General features: G+C 43.2%; 1 protein-coding gene across 1 annotated transcript in view; it reads left to right on the plus strand.

Annotated features, from left to right (window-relative positions):
* Positions 1–1060: 1060 nt before the first annotated feature.
* Positions 1061–19296, plus strand: part of PRIM1 (DNA primase subunit 1) — a 74494-nt gene continuing 56258 nt past the window's right edge. Inside the window, 4 exon segments of the mRNA XM_030196684.1 lie at positions 1061–1273; positions 1276–1293; positions 7971–8012; positions 8015–8127. Coding sequence (XP_030052544.1) covers positions 1192–1273; positions 1276–1293; positions 7971–8012; positions 8015–8127 — 255 coding nt within the window. The 5' untranslated portion in view covers positions 1061–1191.

The raw sequence follows: 19296 nt of genomic DNA on the forward strand, positions 1-19296 counted from the left end.
TGTTAGGATTGGATGAGCAGGGCAATTGTCCAGGGCCATGTCACAGGGGGGCCACAAGACTGTCAGTAATCCATACTGCCTGCCCCAATTTGATGCCCCTTTTCGGGACTAACTGTTCACTTGTCTTTTAGATGTAAACTCCTTGAGCAGGGACGGTCCCTCTATGTTAAATTGTACAGCGCTGCGTAACCCTAGTAGCGCTTTCGAAATGTTAAGTAGAAGTTGAAGAAGGCACAAACCTGCAGAAGGTTTGGGGCCTCCTGCCCTGGGTACCATATGTCTAACACCCAAACAGGCAAAGACAAAAAAAAAAAAAAGAAGATCCTAAGTGGACAGATAGAGGGAAGCAAGCCATGAGGAATCACAGTCAGTGTAAAGGTAGTGGGCATTCTAGGTGACACTTAAGGAGCCACCCCCCCCCCCCCCCCCCCCCCCCCCCCCCGGATTTTAATAATATAACGTCGACAATCGGGTCAACACCCAAAACGGCCTATAAAAATGCAGATTAAAGTATATCCTAACAGTACTTTGAGTTTGGCAGTGCAAATGTATCTCGTGCCTATTCAATGTGATATCCTGAAAACCTGATTGATAGCGAGGTCCAAGAACTATGAATCCCCGGAATTGCTTTTTGCTGCCCCCGAGAAGCTGCGGCCCTAGGTCGAATACCCAGTTTTAAGGCGCCGAGCTCTTTCTTACATTTTCACCGCTTGAAGGCCTACGCCTGCCCTTCTGCTTGCATCCGTATAGTATTTGTTTAACTCGGTCCGCTGCCCCGATCCTCTGTACAAAACAAAATATACCCTATGCTTATCTTTTTGTTTGTTTAACCTACTAGAGCTGAACGGTGTCAGTATTATTCCATATTCCCCAGTCGATGGACGAGCAATTAATTGTTAGTCGTGACAAAGCTATTTTCATGTCTTTCCATCCTTGCCCAAACTATACTAGGCACATCGAATACACCGGTCTGAAGCGCCAATAGAAAACTACAAACCCGACGTACCTTGGGCGCCGTCGCACGTCACATGTTGGGTCAGCTGATGTGGCGCTTCTGGTTTCCCCGCGCAGTTTGGGCAGCTAGCTAGAGAGCTGGGTGGGTTGTTCTCACCTGTACTGTTGTCCAGGGAATTACTGGAAGGAACGGTTGTGGTTGTTGCTTTCTGTTTTGTTTGTCACAGGCGATCGTCCATGTCCGATTTTGATGCAGCGAGTTTACCGGACCTGTTGCCACTCTATTACAAGCGACTCTTCCCGTATTATCAGTATTACCGCGGCTCAACTACGGTGGAGGTACGGAGAGAAGGGTGTAGGAATGGGGACTCTCTGACCGTCCATAGGGAGGAGGTCTAGGGAGGTGGTGGGATAAGGGTGCAGCGGGCGATGAAAGATCTGGGGAAGGGTATAGGAAGCTGAACATGTCCAAAAACCGAGCTCCTCGTCTTTCCACCTAAACCCACCTCTCCTCTTCCTCCCTCATCCTCCCTGTCCCATCTGCCCCACAACCTCGGAGTCATCTTCGACTCCTCCTTCTCCGCGCATATCCACAGACTGCCAAGACATGTCGCTTCTTCCTCTTCAACATCAGCAAAATTCGCCCTTTCCTATCTGAGCACACCACACGAACTCTCGTCCCGCTCTCATTACCTCTCGCCTTGACTACTGCAACCAAACCCCTCACCGGTCTCCCACTTAGCCATTTATCCCCCCCTTCAATCCGTTCAGAACGCTGCCGCATGTCTATATTCTGCCAGAACCAATATACTCACATCACCCCTTGCCTCAAGTCACTGCACTGGCTTCCGATCAGATACCGCATACAATTCAAACTTCTCCTCCTTACCTACAAATGCACCCGGTCTGCGGCTCTCTACCTCTCTACCCTCATCTCCCCCTATGTCCCCGCCCGTAACCTCCGCTCACAGGACAAATCCCTCTTTCAGTTCCCTTCCTCCACCACTGCCAACTCCAGGCTCCGCTCATCCTGCCTTGCCTCACCCTTTGCCTGGAACAATCTTCCTCAAACCCCTATGCCAAGCTCCCTCCATACCCATTTTCAAATCTCTGCTTAAAACTCACTTCTTCAATGCTGCGTTCGGCACCTAACCTTTCGTGAAATATAGTATTCCCTATCAGACGGACTCCACACTTGTCTTTAGATTGTACACCTGTCTTTTAGATTGTAAGCTCCTTGAGCAGGGACTGTCCTTCCATGTTAAATTGTACAGCGCTGCGTAACCCTAGTAGCGCTTTAGAAATGTTAAGTAGTAGTAGGAAGATAACGTAGGATCTCTGAAGAGTGCAGAAAGAGGAATATGGGGGTGCAGCAAAACAATGGGATGGGTACGTATGGGAGGAAGTTCAAAGAGGCACGAGAGAAAATATCTGTTTAGAGATGGGGAGGTGGAAAGGCTGAGTGAGGTGTGAGCATCTCTGGAAAAGGTGACTAAATCGTGGATCCAAAATGTTGAGAATGTCATGGGAATGCCAAACACGTTAAATGTTATTTACAAAGGAAGATGCTGTTCAAGGAGTAGGAAGGGACGTGGGGCAACCAATCCAGGCGGGACACCAAAAGCTCAGTAGATAAATGCTTTATTGCCAATTACCAGATATAAAAGACTTGACTCGGTCCCGTGTTTTGGCAAGTTGCATGCCTGCCTCAGTAGTCAAAGTATCTATATATGTGAAAAAATATACAATTAGAACAAATATAAAAAAAATTGCATATGTAAAGATTACATACGTAATGGCCATGAGTGGTCACACATAATAATTCATAATGTAATGCAAAAACAAAGAGATTGTATTATGAAATACAGTGTTCACAATGTGTGACCACACGAGCAACAGTGGAAATTAGAAATGCTTGAAGTGCACCTAAAAGAACATGTGACATATGTCATGTGTATGCAGTGCTTTTTTTTTGTAGGAAAAAGATACGGTACTCATGGGCGTGGTCCCCACCTATGGCCCTGCCGCTATGATAGCCACACCCACATTAGCCACACCCCTTATACCAACCATGGCACATATAAACAGGCATCATTGAAAATATACCAGGTATAGGAGAAAAAAATAACTTGTGATTTTTTTTTCTTTATAAATAATTTCTGTAAGCTGTTACAGCTCCAGTATATCCAGTGCAAAATAAGACAGCAGATGTAAATTCTCAAATTGGACATATTCCAAACACTAAAATGAAAATAAAATGATTTTTTTTCTACCTTTGTTGTCTGGTCACTGTGTTCCTGATCATGTTGATCCCTGTCTCCGATTCTGCTGCTATCTGTTCTCTTAACTCCATTTCCAGGGCTTCCTTGCCATTTATTCTTTATTTTCCTCCTTTCTTCTTTTCTTGCCCTGCATCCATAAGTAAAAGCTGGGTCCTCCGTGGAATCGACTGGAGGAGGTATAACGTGGATCCAGCTTTTGCCTATTTTCTCCATTCATGCTCAGTTTTTCTCCTCTCTTCCCTTTCCCTCATCTCTATCCATGTACATCTTCTTCTTTTCTCTTTCCTTCCCTCCATCCATGTCCAGCATTTCTCCTCTCTCTTCCCTCCCCTGTATCCATATCCAGCAATAATTCTCTCTCCCCTCCTCCTCCATCCAAGTCCAGCATTTCTCCTCTCCCCTGTCCACCCCTCCATCCATCCATATCTAGCAATTCTACTTCCTGCTCTCTTCTCTATCCATTTCCAGCATTTCTCCTCTCTTCTCTGTCCTCCCCTCCCATCCATATCCAGTGATTCTCCTCTCTCTTCTCCCATCCACATCCAGCGATTCTCTCTTCCTTGCCCTCACCTCCCATCCATGTCCAGCGATTCTCCTCTCTCCCCTGCCCTCCTCTCTCATCCATGTCCAGCAATTCTCCTTCCCCTGCTATCCATGGCTAGTGGTTCTTCCTCCCCCTGTCCATCCTCCTTCTCTCCTGCCTGCTAGAGAGTCTGGACCCCAACCAGCATTAGCCAGTGCAGCAATTAACAGAGGCTGCCGGCGTCAGGGCCTTCCCTCTGAGTCCCACCTACTTTGTTTCAACTTCCTGTTTCTGCATAGGTGGGACTCACAAAGGGAAGGCCCTCGACACCGGCAGCCTCTCTTAACTCGTTGCTGAGTCGCTAAAGAAGAGGGTCGCTGGGGACGAGGTGAGCGAGTAGGACTCGCCAGGGGAAAAAAAAGGTGCCGGTACACCGTACAGGTGCGTACTGGCACAAAAAAAGCCCTGTGTATATGTAGTGTAAAAATGAATTAAATATTACTAGTATAATGTCATGGGTTCATAAGCAGTCTGAAAAGTTATGTTTGACCTTCTGTAACTTTTTTTCACATAAAAGGATAGGGATTGTGGCTGTTGTTCCTGTCCAGGTCCAAAGGTCTCTATTCTATCCTCATCCTTCTCGATCTATCTGCTGCTTTTGATACTGTTGATCACAGCCTACTCCTTGATACGCTGTCCTCACTTGATTTTAGGGCTCTGTTCTTTCCTGGTTTTCTTCTTTTTTTTTTTTTTTTTTTTTAGAAAGAAAAGTTTATTTTGAATGTATCAGTTGGAACATGGTCAGCTTTGGGAAATATGCCATCTCTGATAGCTCGCATTGCCATTTCTTTTTCTCTAGTATTGCTGTATATTAAGATTCTGACCCCTTGAGTCTCCTAGTTCCGATATTTGCCTTCGTGTCCTCTTACTAGTCTGCGATTCCTTGTTTCATATTTTTTTTTTGATTTATAAAACTTTTTATTAACACCTCAAAGTAACAAAATCTTGGAGAATGAATCTCCCCTTATCCTCTAGTACAATAGTAATCCTACTGCGTCTGAATATCAAACATTTGGAGATCAATTCCCCCATAACTATCTAATACAACAATAATCCTGCTATGTCCAACATCCTTTTTTTTTTTTTCCCCCTTCCCCCTTTTTCAACTCCCCCTCCTCACCCCCCCTCCCATCATCCTCCCTTTACATCAGTATGGCCTTTCCCTCTTCTCTCTTTCCCCCAGCATTCATTTCATTAATCACTTTTTTCACTTCTCCCCCTCTTTCCCCTTCATCAGTTCTAATAGATGTACCCATTCTCCGCATTCGGGTTATTCTTCCCCTTACATTTATCAGTCAACTTTTACATTCCCATCAAAATAGTTAGCTTATTAATCCACTCTTGCTGTGTAGGGCCTATCCTATGCTTCCATTTTACTGCTGGTTTTCTTCTTATCTCTCCCAGTATACCTTTAGTATATACTCTAGTGGATCCTCCTCTGCTTCTATCATAAGTATATAAGTATTGCCATACTGGGAAAGATCAAAGGTCCATGGAGCCCAGCATCCTGTTTCCAACAGTGGCCAAATCCAGGTCACAAATACCTGGCAAGATCCCAAAAATGTACAAATCATTTTATACTGCTATCCCAGAAATAGTGGATTTTCCCCAAGTCCATTTAATAACGGTCTATGGACTTTTCCTTTAGGAAGCTGTCCAAACCTTTTTTAAACTCCGGTAAGCTAACCGCCTTACACATTCTCTGGCAACGAAGGTCCAGAGTTTAATACACGTTGAGTGAAGAAACATTTCTCAGATTCATTTTAAATTTACTACACTGTAGCTTCATCACATGCCCCCTAGTCCTAGTATTTTTGGAAAGCGTGAACAGACGCTTCACATCTACCCGTTCAACTCCACTCATTATTTTATAGACCTGTATCATATCTCCCCTCAGCTGCCTTTTCTCCAAGCTGAAGAGCTCTAGTGACTTTAGCCTTTCCACATAGGGAATTCGTCCCATCCCCTTTATCATTTTTGTCGCCCTTCTCAGTACCTTTTCTGATTCCACTATATCTTTTTTGAGATGCGGTGACCAGAATTGACACAATATTCGAGGTGCGGTCGCACCATGGAGCGATACAAAGGCATTATAACATCCTCATTTTTGTTTTCCATTCCTTTCCTAATAATACCCTAACATTCTATTTGCTTTCTTAGCCGCAGCAACACACTGAGCAGAAGGTTTCAACGTATATCAACGACGACACTAGATCCCTTTCTTGGTCCGTGACTCCTAACATGGAACCTTGCATAATGTAGCTATAATTCAGGTTCCTCTATCCCACATGCATCATTTTGCACTTGCTCACATTAAACGTCATCTGCCATTTAGACGCCCAGTCTCCCAGTCTCTTAATGTCCTCTTGTAATTTTTCACAATCCTCCTGCGATTTAACGACTTTGAATAACTTTGTGTCATTAGCAAATTTAATTACCTCACTAGTTACTTCCATCTCTAGGTCATTTATAAATATGTTAAAAAGCAGCATTCCCAGCACAGAGCCCTGGGGAACCCCACTAACTACCCTTCTCCATTGAGAATACTGACCATTTAACCCTACTCTCTGTTTTCTATCTTTTAGCCAGTTTTTAATCCACTGTCAGTTGGTGTACCTCAGGGATCTGTCCTGGGACCTCTTCTTTTCTCTATCTATACGTCTTCCCTTGGTACTCTGATCTCATCCCATGGTTTTCAGTATCATCTTTACGCTGATGACTCCCAGATCTACCTCTCCACACCAGAAATCTCAGCCGAAATCCAGGCCAAAGTATCAGCCTGCCTGTCTGACATTGCTGCCTGGATGTCTCAGCGCCATCTGAAACTAAACATGGCCAAGACTGAGCTTCTTATCTTTCCCCCTAAACCAACCTCTCCTCCTCCCCCATTCTCTATTTCTGTGGATAACACTCTCATCCTTCCTGTCTCATCAGCTGTAACCTTAGGGTCATCTTCGACTCCTCCCTCTCCTTCTCTGCACATATTCAGCAGACTGCTAAAACCTGTAGTTTCTTTCTCTATAATATCAGCAAAATTTGCCCTTTCCTTTCTGAGCACACTACCAGAACCCTCATCCACACTCTTATCACCTCTCGCTTAGACTATTGCAACTTGCTTCTCACAGGTCTCCCACTTAGCCATCTCTCTCCTCTTCAGTCTTTTCAAAATTCTGCTGCACGACTAATATTCCGCCAGTGTCATTATGCTCCTATTAGCCCTCTCCTCAAGTCACTTCACTGGCTTCCTATCGGTTTCCGCATACAGTTCAAACTCCTCTTATTGACCTATAAGTGCATTCATTCTACAGCTCCTCAGTACCTCTCCACTCTCATCTTTCCCTACATTCCTTCCCAGATTTCCCGTTCACTGGGCAATCTCTCTTATCTGCACCCTTCTCCTCACCGCTAACTGCAGACTCCGTTCCTTTTATCTTGCTGCACCATATGCCTGGAATAGACTTCCTGAGCCGGTACATCAAGCTCCATCTCTGGCCTTCTTCAAGTCTAAGCTAAAAGCCCACCTTTTTGATGCTGCTTTTAACTCCTAACCTTATTCACTTATTCAGAACCCTTATTTTATCATCCTCACTTTAATATTCTCTTATCTCTTGTTTGTCCTGTTTTTCTGTCCTAATTAGATTGTAGCTCTGTCGAGCAGGGGCTGTCTCTTCGTGTTCAAGTGTACAGCGCTGCGTATGTTTAGTAGCGCTTTAGAAATAAGTAGTAGTGGCCTAGTGGTAGGTGGTGGACTTTGGTCCTGAGGAACTGAGTTCAATTCCCACTTCAGGCACAGGCAAGTCACTTAACCCTCCATTGCCCCAGGTACAAATAAGTACCTGTATACAATATGTAAGCCGCATTGAGCCTGCCATGAGTGGAAAGAGCGGGATACAAATGTAACAAAAAAAAATAGTAGTAGTTGTATTGCAAATTGCTTGTTCTAACAGAATTCATTAAAAGCTCATTTTTTATTTCTGCTGACTTTATTCTCCTTTCCCGATATGGTCACATATTCCAAAAGGTGAATAATGTAGATGCTGCTTGTCATGTAGGCTCAATCGGCTTGAGTGCCATAATTGGAGGATGTTGCAGAAACGTGTTGCATTTCTCGTTAAATTGTGGTTTTTTTTGTTTGTTTTTGCCTCTTCTAGTGATAAAAACTATTTTTCAGAATCGAGAGTTTTCCTTTACATTGAAGATGACATCTATGTGCGATACCAGTCTTTCAGCAACCAGAGCGAGTTGGAAAAAGAGATGTTAAAAATGATTCCATATAAGATTGATATTGGAGCAGTCTATTCACACAGGGTAAGTGTACAGTAAAGCCTTATTCAAAGACGGGCTAAGTGTAGTATGTATTTGTTTTGTTTTTTGTGTTTTGTTTTCTTTTGTTTTTGTCTCTTTATTGGACTGGGTTTACTTAAGACGCTCAGAATGTATTGTCACTGCCTATGTCTTTTCTAGCTCTGCTGTGGAAATTTGATGGCTATAGCGGATGTAGGAAAACCAGGTATAGCATAACTACTAAACAAATAAGACACCGGCTTTTAAAAATGTTTCTATTACTTAGCATCCCGCTGTTCCAGAACCTCTGGGAATAGTTGTGTCCATCAACCAGCAGATGGAGATAGTTTTCTAAGCTGACATAACTCTCTTGGCATCCAGTTTCAACTCCTCAGTATCTGCTCCTGCCAAAGAGGTTTGATTGAGAACAGGATACGGCATGTTTCCCCCTTCTCTGTGCAGCCATCGTTCTGCGTACACTCAAAACAAGCAAACAACACAAACCTATGAGCTGCTTCATCCACGTTGTCGTTCTTTATTGTTGGTAGCATTTTTATTTAATCTCACTTATATTTTCAATATGCCATCTTGTGCAGCATACAGACGTACATAGAGGAAGTATAATAACAGAATAACTTTTCATAGGTAGAGTATTAATTGTTATCAGTTGTAATCAGTGTGTAATCAGTGGAGGGGCTGGTTATAGGGACACCCTAGCACATGTTATATTCATGCAGATATTTTTTTTCTCCTGGTTAAGGGACACTAAAACAGACATCATGTTATGAGAATCAGGTGCTCAACATTCAGAGTTTCTCTCTATTTAATTACTTATTTATGGCAGTTATATCCCACATTAAATGTGAATTAGGTTGAAACCTGGGAGCATTTAAAATCTTTTTTTTTCCTGTGTCTAGATCAAAGAGAAAGATGATTGTGGTAACTTGCTCCTTTTGTTTTGTGGAATGCACTTAATATTTTTTATTACTATTATTTAAATGAAAAATATAAATAATGAGTGCAGAGCTACCTTCATGCAGAAGTCCAGAGTTGGTCTAAATGTGCCAACATTTTCCAGTTCTGTGATATATATTTATTCTCTTTCAAGTCAGTTTTCAACAGCATTTTCTCAGTCATTACCCAAATGTGAACACAATTATAATGTTAATATGTTTTGGATGCTACTGAATTCTGTTATTCGTTTCACTGTATCTTCAGTTTTGGCACAGTATAAGTCATCACAAGGAGAAAATATAAGAAAACCAATGGACTGCATTAGGGGCTCATAGCCCATTTAATTATGTTTAAACAAATGACAAATCTGCATGAAAGAAAATATTTATTTTATTATTTTTGACTTATGAAAACCCACTTGTCCCTGAAACATTCTCAAAACAGAATAATCCATTTGTACAAAAGAGGTGAGGTGAAGATGTGATTCCATATGCCCAATGAAAGGAGAATTTAATTTTTACTTCCAATTGTGAGCACTCCTGACATGTATGTGCAGCTATCCTGACCACCAATCTTTATAAAACCAGGCTTCCCAAAGCAGATAACATGAATCCATTAGTACTGTGATGGACAAGAAGGCAGACCTAGGAGGAAAATCTTTGGGAAGAGGCTCCTGAAGACAGGCATCTACCAGAGAACTGGAGGGACTACAACTCCCAACTTCCCAGGGTAGGTCCGAGGATTCCTTTAGAGAGGTTAGTCCTCACTACAGTTCCCAAGATCCCGGGAGAGAGTCACATGATTCTCCCAAGGTAGGGCAATCCTGACTACAGTTCCCAGGGGAGGGCCCCATGACCTTTTCAGGCAGGGTAATCAGAAGGATTATGAACTACAGGAGAGGAGGGAGGGGGAGAGCCAATGGAGTGGTTGCCGATAGAAGGGGTTTCAGGAGTTCCAGGGGAGGCTGTACGGCCGGAAGCAGAACTATGGACATTTCTGCCCTTGCCAAGGTAAAGAGAGAGAGAAGCCTAAGAGTCTGATAATGACCTTTCTAGCTAATTTAATTCAAATGTGAAAGAAAGCTCCCTAAGGGAGAAACCTTGAGGGTGGGATGCTGGGTCTTGCTTGTGAACTTACTACAAGCACTTAACTGAGTTTTTTGTAATAGACACCTGGTGTTGTCTTCAAGCCTGGCCCTGGGGTGGATACCAGATATTGGTTGCTGGTATGTTAAAGGGAAGGGGGGGTCCCCTTGCCTCAGAATATTTACTGAGGTGAGGGTATAAAAGGCTTGTGTTTAAAGAGGTAGATGGTAATGAATGAGCTTTCTTGGAGTGAAAGCGCTTTCTTAAAGACTATATTGAACTTGGAAAGTGGGAGACAAAGGACTCTGGCACAGCTGGTTGAAAGGGGGGGGGCTTTATCCAGCCCCTTCATAAAGCAAAGACTTTGAGCTGGCACTTTCTGTGAACTTAACTGTTAAATGCTATGAACTTGAGGAAGACTGGAGGGGATAGAAAAGGGATGATGTTGATATTGGGGGGGAGGTGTTAGGCTATCAGATGCCCTTGGGCCAGCCCCATTGACCAGGAGAATTTTGGAGCTATGAGCACTATTTGAGTCGAGAGCCCTTTTTATTGCTTTACAGAGGGTGGGGATCTCTATTCAAACTGTCCCTTCTTTCCTTCTCAATGTGGTGTCTACTTTTCATGTCAATCAGGTAGTTGCACTTCTTTCATTTAATACTCTGGATGCGAGGTCACGTGACGCCATGATGCAGGGCTGACGCTGGATAGCTAGGCTCCGCGCACATTCGCCCAAAAATCAGCAAATTCGACGGTCCCGAGGAGAGAAACGGCGCTGTCTGGTGATGAAAGAAGCGGAAATCGATAGCGATCGATTAAAACGGCGCAGAGGCACGGCATGGCGGCGAAAACAGTTCGCAGAGAGAGAGACAAGACTAGCCGGCCGATGCCAAGATGGCCGACCAGCGTGAGATCGGAGAGCTAGCTGTGGATCCGCGTGGTTAGCAGAAATTACCGCGGAGGTAACTGCAGCGGTTGAGACAGCGCTGGACAAGAAGCTTCAACAACTTTACGATCGCACAGAGAGGCTCATGAACGTATTGATAGCATGAGCTTAGAGCTGGATGAAGGCCTGCAGCGCATATCAGAGGTAGAGGAGAGCGTGGAGGCACAGAAGGAGTTAAACAAAGAACTGGAAAAGAAAGTGCAGGATCTGGAGGTTAAATGGATGAATTTGGAGAATCGCAGCAGGCGCAATAACCTGCGCCTGATTGGACTACCAGAATCCTTATTGGATAGGGATCTGCCCAACTTCTTGGAAGGATGGCTGCCAAAGACTTTACATATAGAGGATAAAGTATCACAATTCTGTGTGGAGCGAGCCCATCGGGTGGGGACCACGAGGCAGTCAGGGAACAGACCAAGAGTGGTGATCCTAAAGACTCTTAATTTCAGGCATAAACAATACATATTGGATGCGTTTCGAGGTGGGCAAGCACTTACCTATGAAGGGAGAAAAAATCCTTTGCTTCCAAGATTATTCACATCAGGTGCAATTGAAGAGGAAATCCTTCGCGCCATTATGTACGGAGTTATATAACAAGAAGATAAAATTTGCACTCCTATACCCTGCCAAGCTCAGACTCTCACCATAAATGGTGTAACTCAATTTTTTGAACAGGTGGAGGCAGCTAAAGAATATATACAACAACATGGAGAGCTTAAATGAAGCAGAGGTAATGTGCAGGATGGAACAGCGGCTTAAAAGAGGACGCTGGAGATTATATTATAGCTTTATAGTGGAAAGCAGATTGGGAGAATATTGACCTGACCTTTTGGATTGAGAACATGACTGATGGACTCTTGATAGATTGGACGGATATATTTCGGGAGTGCGGGTGTTTTTGGAGTGCGCCCAAGACAGTGTTCTGGATGTACCTAGCACGTCTCGACGCCATTTGACTGCAGGAGATGACGACATGGCAGAGCTAATAAACTGCTTGGGGCTCTTGGAAATGAAGTAGAAGTCAGAAGTCTACAGGGTCGGATCATATAAGAACTAAGTAACATTGTCCACCGGAGGAGCTACACAGGAATGGAAGTGTGAGACAAACTAAGATATGATGCTAGAGATATACACATAAAGTTTTGTATGTTGGGGAAGTTGGGGAAGCTGGGGGAAGAATCAGGAGGGAGGGGGGGATGTGTGATATGTTGGGGGTGAGTGCAGGTGTTATAAGCGTGACTAGTTCTGGGAACAGGAGGGCTAGGGGGGAAGGATAGGGAATAGTGAATAGGACAGGATACATATGGGAGGGAGGGGGGAGGGATTAGAGGGCGGGAAGTAGGGGAACGATTACCAAAAAAGATAGATGGAGATATGTGAGTGAGTGGAACGTTGAATGGCTGCGACACAGAGTGGTGGGGTGGTGCTGCTGGGACACCATGTCTACCTGTTTTCGGATAAGAGGCATGAGCGGGGACATGTAAGAGATGACGGAGGTTGATGGGCCTTAAAGTATACTCCTGGAATGTGGGGGGAATATCCTCCCCCATTAAAGAAAGAAAATCCTTCATAGTCTTAAAAAGAAAAGGGCAGATGTGGCGCTCCTTCAGGAAAACACATTTATCAAAGCAGGAGCATGAGAAGCTGAGAACTTGGTGGGTGGGGACATATTGGAGGCCCCGGCAGTAGGGAAAAAAGCGGGCGTTGTTATTTATTTCATAAAGCTCTACAGGTGGAGGTGGAACAGGTGTGTGTTGACCCTGAAGGGAGGTAATATTATAGCACAGGTAAAAGTGAATGGCAATATGTCTCATTAGTATATATATGCTCCCAATGTGTATTGTAAGAAATTTTACCATTTAATCATTAGTAAAATACAGCACTTCAACGTCAAAAATAAGATAATAGGAGGGGACTTTAATGTGGTGGCGGACACAATGCTGGATAGATCACATGGGACAGCAAGCACGATGGTGGGGGCCGGTAAAGGCATAAAACTGTTATGTGAAACATTGGGAGCGGTTGATGTGTGGAGGGTATTGCATCCAAATACTAAAGACTATACACACTACTCAAGAGCCCATCACACTCAATCGAGGATTGATTATCTATTGATAGATGAAGAGAGCTTCACACATATAGCGGAGGGCCGATATTGATCCTACGATTATATCAGATCATGCGGCTATATATATCAAATTTCAAGATAATACCTCACATAATAGACAGTATAGGTGGGCTTTCCTATGGATCTATATAAGGATTCGGAGTTTTGGACATATATTAGAGTAAAGTGGAAAGAATATTCATTACACAACGCATCTCACAGGCATACCCCGATATTGTTTTGGGAAGCTGGAAAGGCTGTCCTAAGGGGAGAGATAATAGCGTTATAGCATCAGAAAAAAGAGACGAAGAGATAAAGAGATCATAAGATTAGGAGATAGCCTGATACGGTTGAGGAGAGCTTACGGACAGCAATCCGCGGACCACCTTCGTGAGCAATTATTAGCCACGCAGACATCTCTGAATGAGCTATTACATCAGCGTGCTAATAAATCAGCAGAGTATTACAGATACCAATTGTATAAGTTTGGTAATAAGACGGGGAGGATGATGGCAGGATTAGTAAGAAGGGGGAAGGGACAGAGGAGAGTGCTAGCCATTCGGACACAGGAAGGGGATTGGTACATACTGATGCAGAGATACTAGATGTATTTCATGACTATTATGCTAAGTTGTACACTAAGAATGAAAAGGAGGATTTGGATCCAGATATTTATCTTGAGAATGTTAAACTGCCGAAGATAACAGTGCAGCAGCAAGAAGAGCTAAACAAGCCAATAGAAGTAGAAGAGGTCCTGAGAGAAATTAGAGGCAGTGCATTACATAAGCTGCGGGGCCAGATGGGTTCAGGGCAGAACTGTATAAGATCTTAATGCAAGATATAGGAGACCACTGGCAGATGCCTTTAACAAGTCGGTGGAATTGGGGGAACTACCGCAATCCTTATGTCTAGCGTATATTATGGTTTTTTTGAAACCAGGAAGAAATGTGATCTTACCAGAATCCATAGGCCTATATCACTTATTAGCTATGAAGCTAAACTATGGCTCAGATCTTGGCTGCTAGACTGGCAACAGTGCTGACACATATAGTGGCGCCCCCGCAGGTGGGATTTATACAGGGAAGACAGAGTGGGAAGAATATTAGGTTGATTTTGGCCACGATGGAGAGAGTGCGAAGAGAAGGAGGGGAATCCCTCTTGATCAGCTTCGACGCCGAAAAAGGCGTTCGATCGGGTTGAATGGGAGTTTTTATTCGCATCGCTCGGGCATATGGCTTTGAGGGATTTTTTACACAAGCGATATCCATTCTGTATAAGAACCCGACAGCAAGGGTGTTGGTTAATGGTATTATTCACGATGTTTCCCAATAAATCGGGGAACTAGACAGGGTTGTACCTCTGTCCCCCTTATTATTTGCCATTACATTGGATCCCCTGATTAGAGAAATTCTGGGGAATGTGGAGATAGAGGGGATTAAATTGGGACACCAAGAATTTAAAGTTCGGCGTTTGCTGATGACATTTTAGTCCATTTGGCGAGACCGGAAGAAACGTTGCCGGTGCTGATGGAAGTCTTTGCAGAATACGGGGCTTTTTTCGGGCTTTAGTTTAAATTTTCAAAAATCAGAAGGACTACCCACTAGCAGCATGGTAAGGGAGAGGTGGAAGGGATCATTTCCATTGAAGTGGGGCGGATCAGGAATTTAAATACCTGGGTATAAAATTAACGGGGGACTTGAGAAGATTATATAGAAGAAACGTTGATGAGTTATTAACTATACAAGGAATCAATTGGATCTATGGGAAGGACTGCCGTTAACACTGAGTGGCCGAATTGGTATGTATGCCATGATGCTGTTCCCGAGATGGCTATATGTCTTAAGACAGCTGCCAATATTGCTACAGATCAAGGATGTAAAGAAACTTAGGAGAATGGTGACTAGATTCTGCTGGGGTGGAAAGAAGGCCAAAGTTAAACTGGAATATATGTATGGGAGTAGGAAAGAGGGAGGCTTAGGGATGCTGATATCCAACAATATAATTGGGCATGTTTGACCAGACATTTAGCGGATTGGATATTGGATTCAGAGGAACATACGGCATGGAGTACGGAGTGTGTGCTGTTTGAGCCTTATCACCCCTACTATATGATGCATGTTCAGGAAAGTGGCTACCTAAGGGATGGAGTCAGCATCTCTTGTTACAACCAATGCGACGGGTATGGCGATATATTTTAAAGGGATTAAATAAGAATCCACATTATACAGATCTGCTTCCTCTGGTGGGGAATAGTGCCTTTGTTCCTGGGAATACACAACTGAGATTCAGAAATGGGCACGGGAAGGGATAGTATTAGTGGCCGATGTTATGCAGGATTCGGGGAAGATTATATCTAGAGAGGCCTTAGAGAATATAGTGGGAGCTGAGAATGTGACATGGTATGATTATTATCAATTACATAGTTACATTAAGCAGCTAAATTCTGCTGGATGCGAGAGAGGGATGTATGACTTATTGGTGAATTTATTTCTGCCACAAGGTAGAGAACAGACCTCAATCTCAATACTTATAAACAGCTGAGAATGATTTTCCCGCCCCGTGGATATGAGGAGGTTGCTCGGAGGTGGTCTGCGGATATGAGAGTGGAGGTTCGAAGCGGAGATATAGCCCAGGCTCTGAAGGAGATAGTATATAAAGTGACCAGTGCACGACATAGGGAGATTCAATTTAGAATTATTATGAGAGCATACTTCTCCCCTGTACAGGCCTACCATGCTGGTAGACTTACAACACCACAGTGCAGCAAGTGTAACTTTCAGAGAGCATCACTTTATCATATGCTGTGGGAGTGTCCGGACATTAAGGAATTTTGGGATAATATTAGGAAATTTTGTGAGACATTAATTCATAAGACAATTAGATGGGCACCTAAAAATCTAATATTGGGTCCAGGGGGGAGAGGGCTAAATCTGAAACATACAGAAGGTATATTTATGTATAAGGCTATAATTATAGGGAAGCAATGTATTATGCAATTTTGGACCCAGGAAAGTGGACCCTCTTTCTGGCAGTGGAGGAATTCACTTCATGCCTTGGTGCTGTTGGAGGCGCGTGAGGTACATCGAAGCCCTAGGAGTAAACAACGATTCTGGGAGATTTGGGAGCCATATGTGCAGGCCCTGTCAGGTAGAGCCCGCAGCTTACTAGTAAACTCACTCTCATTGTAGCTTGGGATAGGGAAGAAGACTGGGTAGAGTAGGCTGGAGTGGGAGGGAGGGGGGTGGGTGAGGTGATGGGAGGAAGAGGGAGGAGGGAGGGAAAGGGGGGGATGTGTGCTGGGCTTATGCTGCAATTGATGAAACTGAGACCAGATAAAGGAATGTGATTTCTGAAGGAAGGGGGTTACATGCAATGAGGGGGGAAAGAGTGTATTATCGTATCGATATGTATCTATGGTATGAATGGAGGACTCTGAGAGTGATGTTCTGGATGTATTATGGGATGGCAATGGAACAGCTTGGTAAGCGGAGCCTGGATATGCAAGATGCAGATCAATTTAATTTATAACCAGTAAAGCCTGTTGGAGATACTGACATAATGCAGGGACTGCTGTGATTCTCCCGCTAAGGAGTGATGACTTGCTGGCTGACGGAGGCTAATATAATAGAGTAATGGAATGAAGCTAAGTACACAGAACGACATCAGTGATATATATTTATTTTTTAAATTTTATTACATAATGAATAAAACAAGCACACAGAATGATATCAGGGATTTGCATTTATTGTTCACAAATCTCATAGCATAATACTCTGATCACTAGTAGATATATTTCAGAAATCGCAGACAGAGATGTTGATAATAGCTATTTATGACACTATTGTTTGCATAAGCCAGGGTTAAGTAATACAGTAATTTAGAGGAGGGAGGGGAGGGGGGGAGGGAAGGTGGGGGGGGGGGGAGAAAAGAAAAATTGATGATAGCGGTTTTGCTGTATTAGTGCAGGATGGCAATGTTAAATGCCTGAGATGTTATGTTAATATGGAATTGTTTTGGAGATGCATTCATCAATAAAAATTATTAAACCTAATACTCTGGATGCGTGTAGGTCCTTGATCAGGTATTGGAAGTGACCAACAAGTTTTGGAGGTCTGACAGATAGGCAACTATGAAATCTTACTGTAGCTAGACAGCTGAAGGAAATGGTTTTATCAGCCTATTATATCCTCAAGGAGCATGCAATTCCTGGATGGCTTTGTGTTCATTCCACCAGGGGGTTGGCAATTTCATGGGCAGAAGCTCGTGCTGTCTCTCCTGAGAAGATTTGTAGACAGCCACGGTATGGATGTTGCATTTGTTTTCAAAATACTATGGATTGGTTGTGCTTGCTAGAAAGTGTGTAGCCTTTTGAACACGGGTGCTTAGAGTTGAGGTTGACAAATCCCATCGGATATAGAGGATTGCGCAATTATATCCATAAGTACATAAGTATCACCATACTGCGACAGACCATTAGTATCCTGTTTCCAACAGTGGCCAATCTAAATCACAAGTATCTGGCAAGATCCCAGAAAAGTATAGCAGATTTTATGCTGCTTATCCCAGGAATAATCAGTGGATTTTCCCAAGTCCATCTTAACCCATTAGTGCCCAATGTTCCCATAATAAGCTCCCATATGGGAAGATTGGGCACTAATGGGTTAATAATGCTTTTTGGAATTTTCTTTTAGGAATGCGTCAAAACCTTTTTTAAACCCTGCTAAGCTAACTGCATTTACCACATTCTCTGGCAACGAATTCCAGAGCTTAATTACATATTGAGTGAAGAAATTCTCTACAATTTGTTTTAAATTTAGTACGTAGTAGCTTCATTGCGTGCCCCCTAGTCTTGGAAAGAATAAACAAGCGATTCATGACTCCACTCAGTCTCTCATCAATCATCTCTTCTTAAAACTGAAGAGTCCTAGCCTCTTTAGCCTTTCTTCATAGGGAAGTTGCACCATCCTCTTTATCATTTTTGTCAACCTTCTCTGTACCTTTTCTAATTCTGTTAAATCTTTTTTTTTTTTTTTTTGAGATGCAGTCACCAGAATTCCACACAATATTTGTCATGCAGTTGCATCGTGGAGCAGATACAAAGGCATTACAATATTCTCAGTTTTATGGAAAAATCATATTAATGCATAAACATACAACCATTATGTTACATAAACAACAAAACAAGTCAATTGTCTGCAAGCATTAAAAAAAAAAAAACTAGGTTTTTAAAATAATTCCTCTTAACATCCCAAATTCTCAACTTTACCCCCCCTTCAACACTATAATAAAGCATCACAACCTTATTTGTTAAAAGCATATTTAACAGCATACTTTTTAATCACATTGTCAGATTTCAAAAAGGGGTCCCAAGTTTTTAAGAACTTATTGATAGCTTCTTCCCCGCTCAAGTGGAACTCAACTGTAAGAGTCTTTCCTTTCTCAGTAATTCATACATTTGATTCCTTAAGGAAATTGTTGGAGATTCTAGTTGTCCATTGAAGAAGAATACATTTCTTTGCAATCAGGCATGCCTTACGTAGAAATAATTCATGATCCACCACTTGCAGGTCAACCTCATCGACGTTATCTGACACACACCTCTGTCTAGCAAGGAACTTGCTCATCAGATTATCTCAATGGATCCTGTAAACAAGGCTCCTACTGGCTAAGTCCGTGAAGCCTCCTCACCACCAGCACCGAGCTCTCTGTTTTTCCTCTTTATGTGTTTCTTCTTCTTTCTTGGGCCTGTTTTTGGGATTTGCAACCCAACCCCCTTTTCTTCAACAGCTCCTCGGCTGTTTGAAACCCAGTCCAATTACATAAGTACATAAGTACATAAGTAGTGCCATACTGGGAAAGACCAAAGGTCCATCTAGCCCAGCATCCTGTCACCGACAGTGGCCAATCCAGGTCAAGGGCACCTGGCACGCTCCCCAAACGTAAAAACATTCCAGACAAGTTATACCTAAAATGCGGAATTTTTCCAAGTCCATTTAATAGCGGTCTATGGACTTGTCCTTTAGGAATCTATCTAACCCCTTTTTAAACTCCGTCAAGCTAACCGCCCGTACCACGTTGTCCGGCAACGAATTCCAGAGTCT

This window comes from Microcaecilia unicolor, chromosome 3 (assembly GCF_901765095.1).
Source record: "Microcaecilia unicolor chromosome 3, aMicUni1.1, whole genome shotgun sequence".
In the NCBI taxonomy this organism is placed as follows: Eukaryota; Metazoa; Chordata; class Amphibia; order Gymnophiona; family Siphonopidae; genus Microcaecilia; species Microcaecilia unicolor.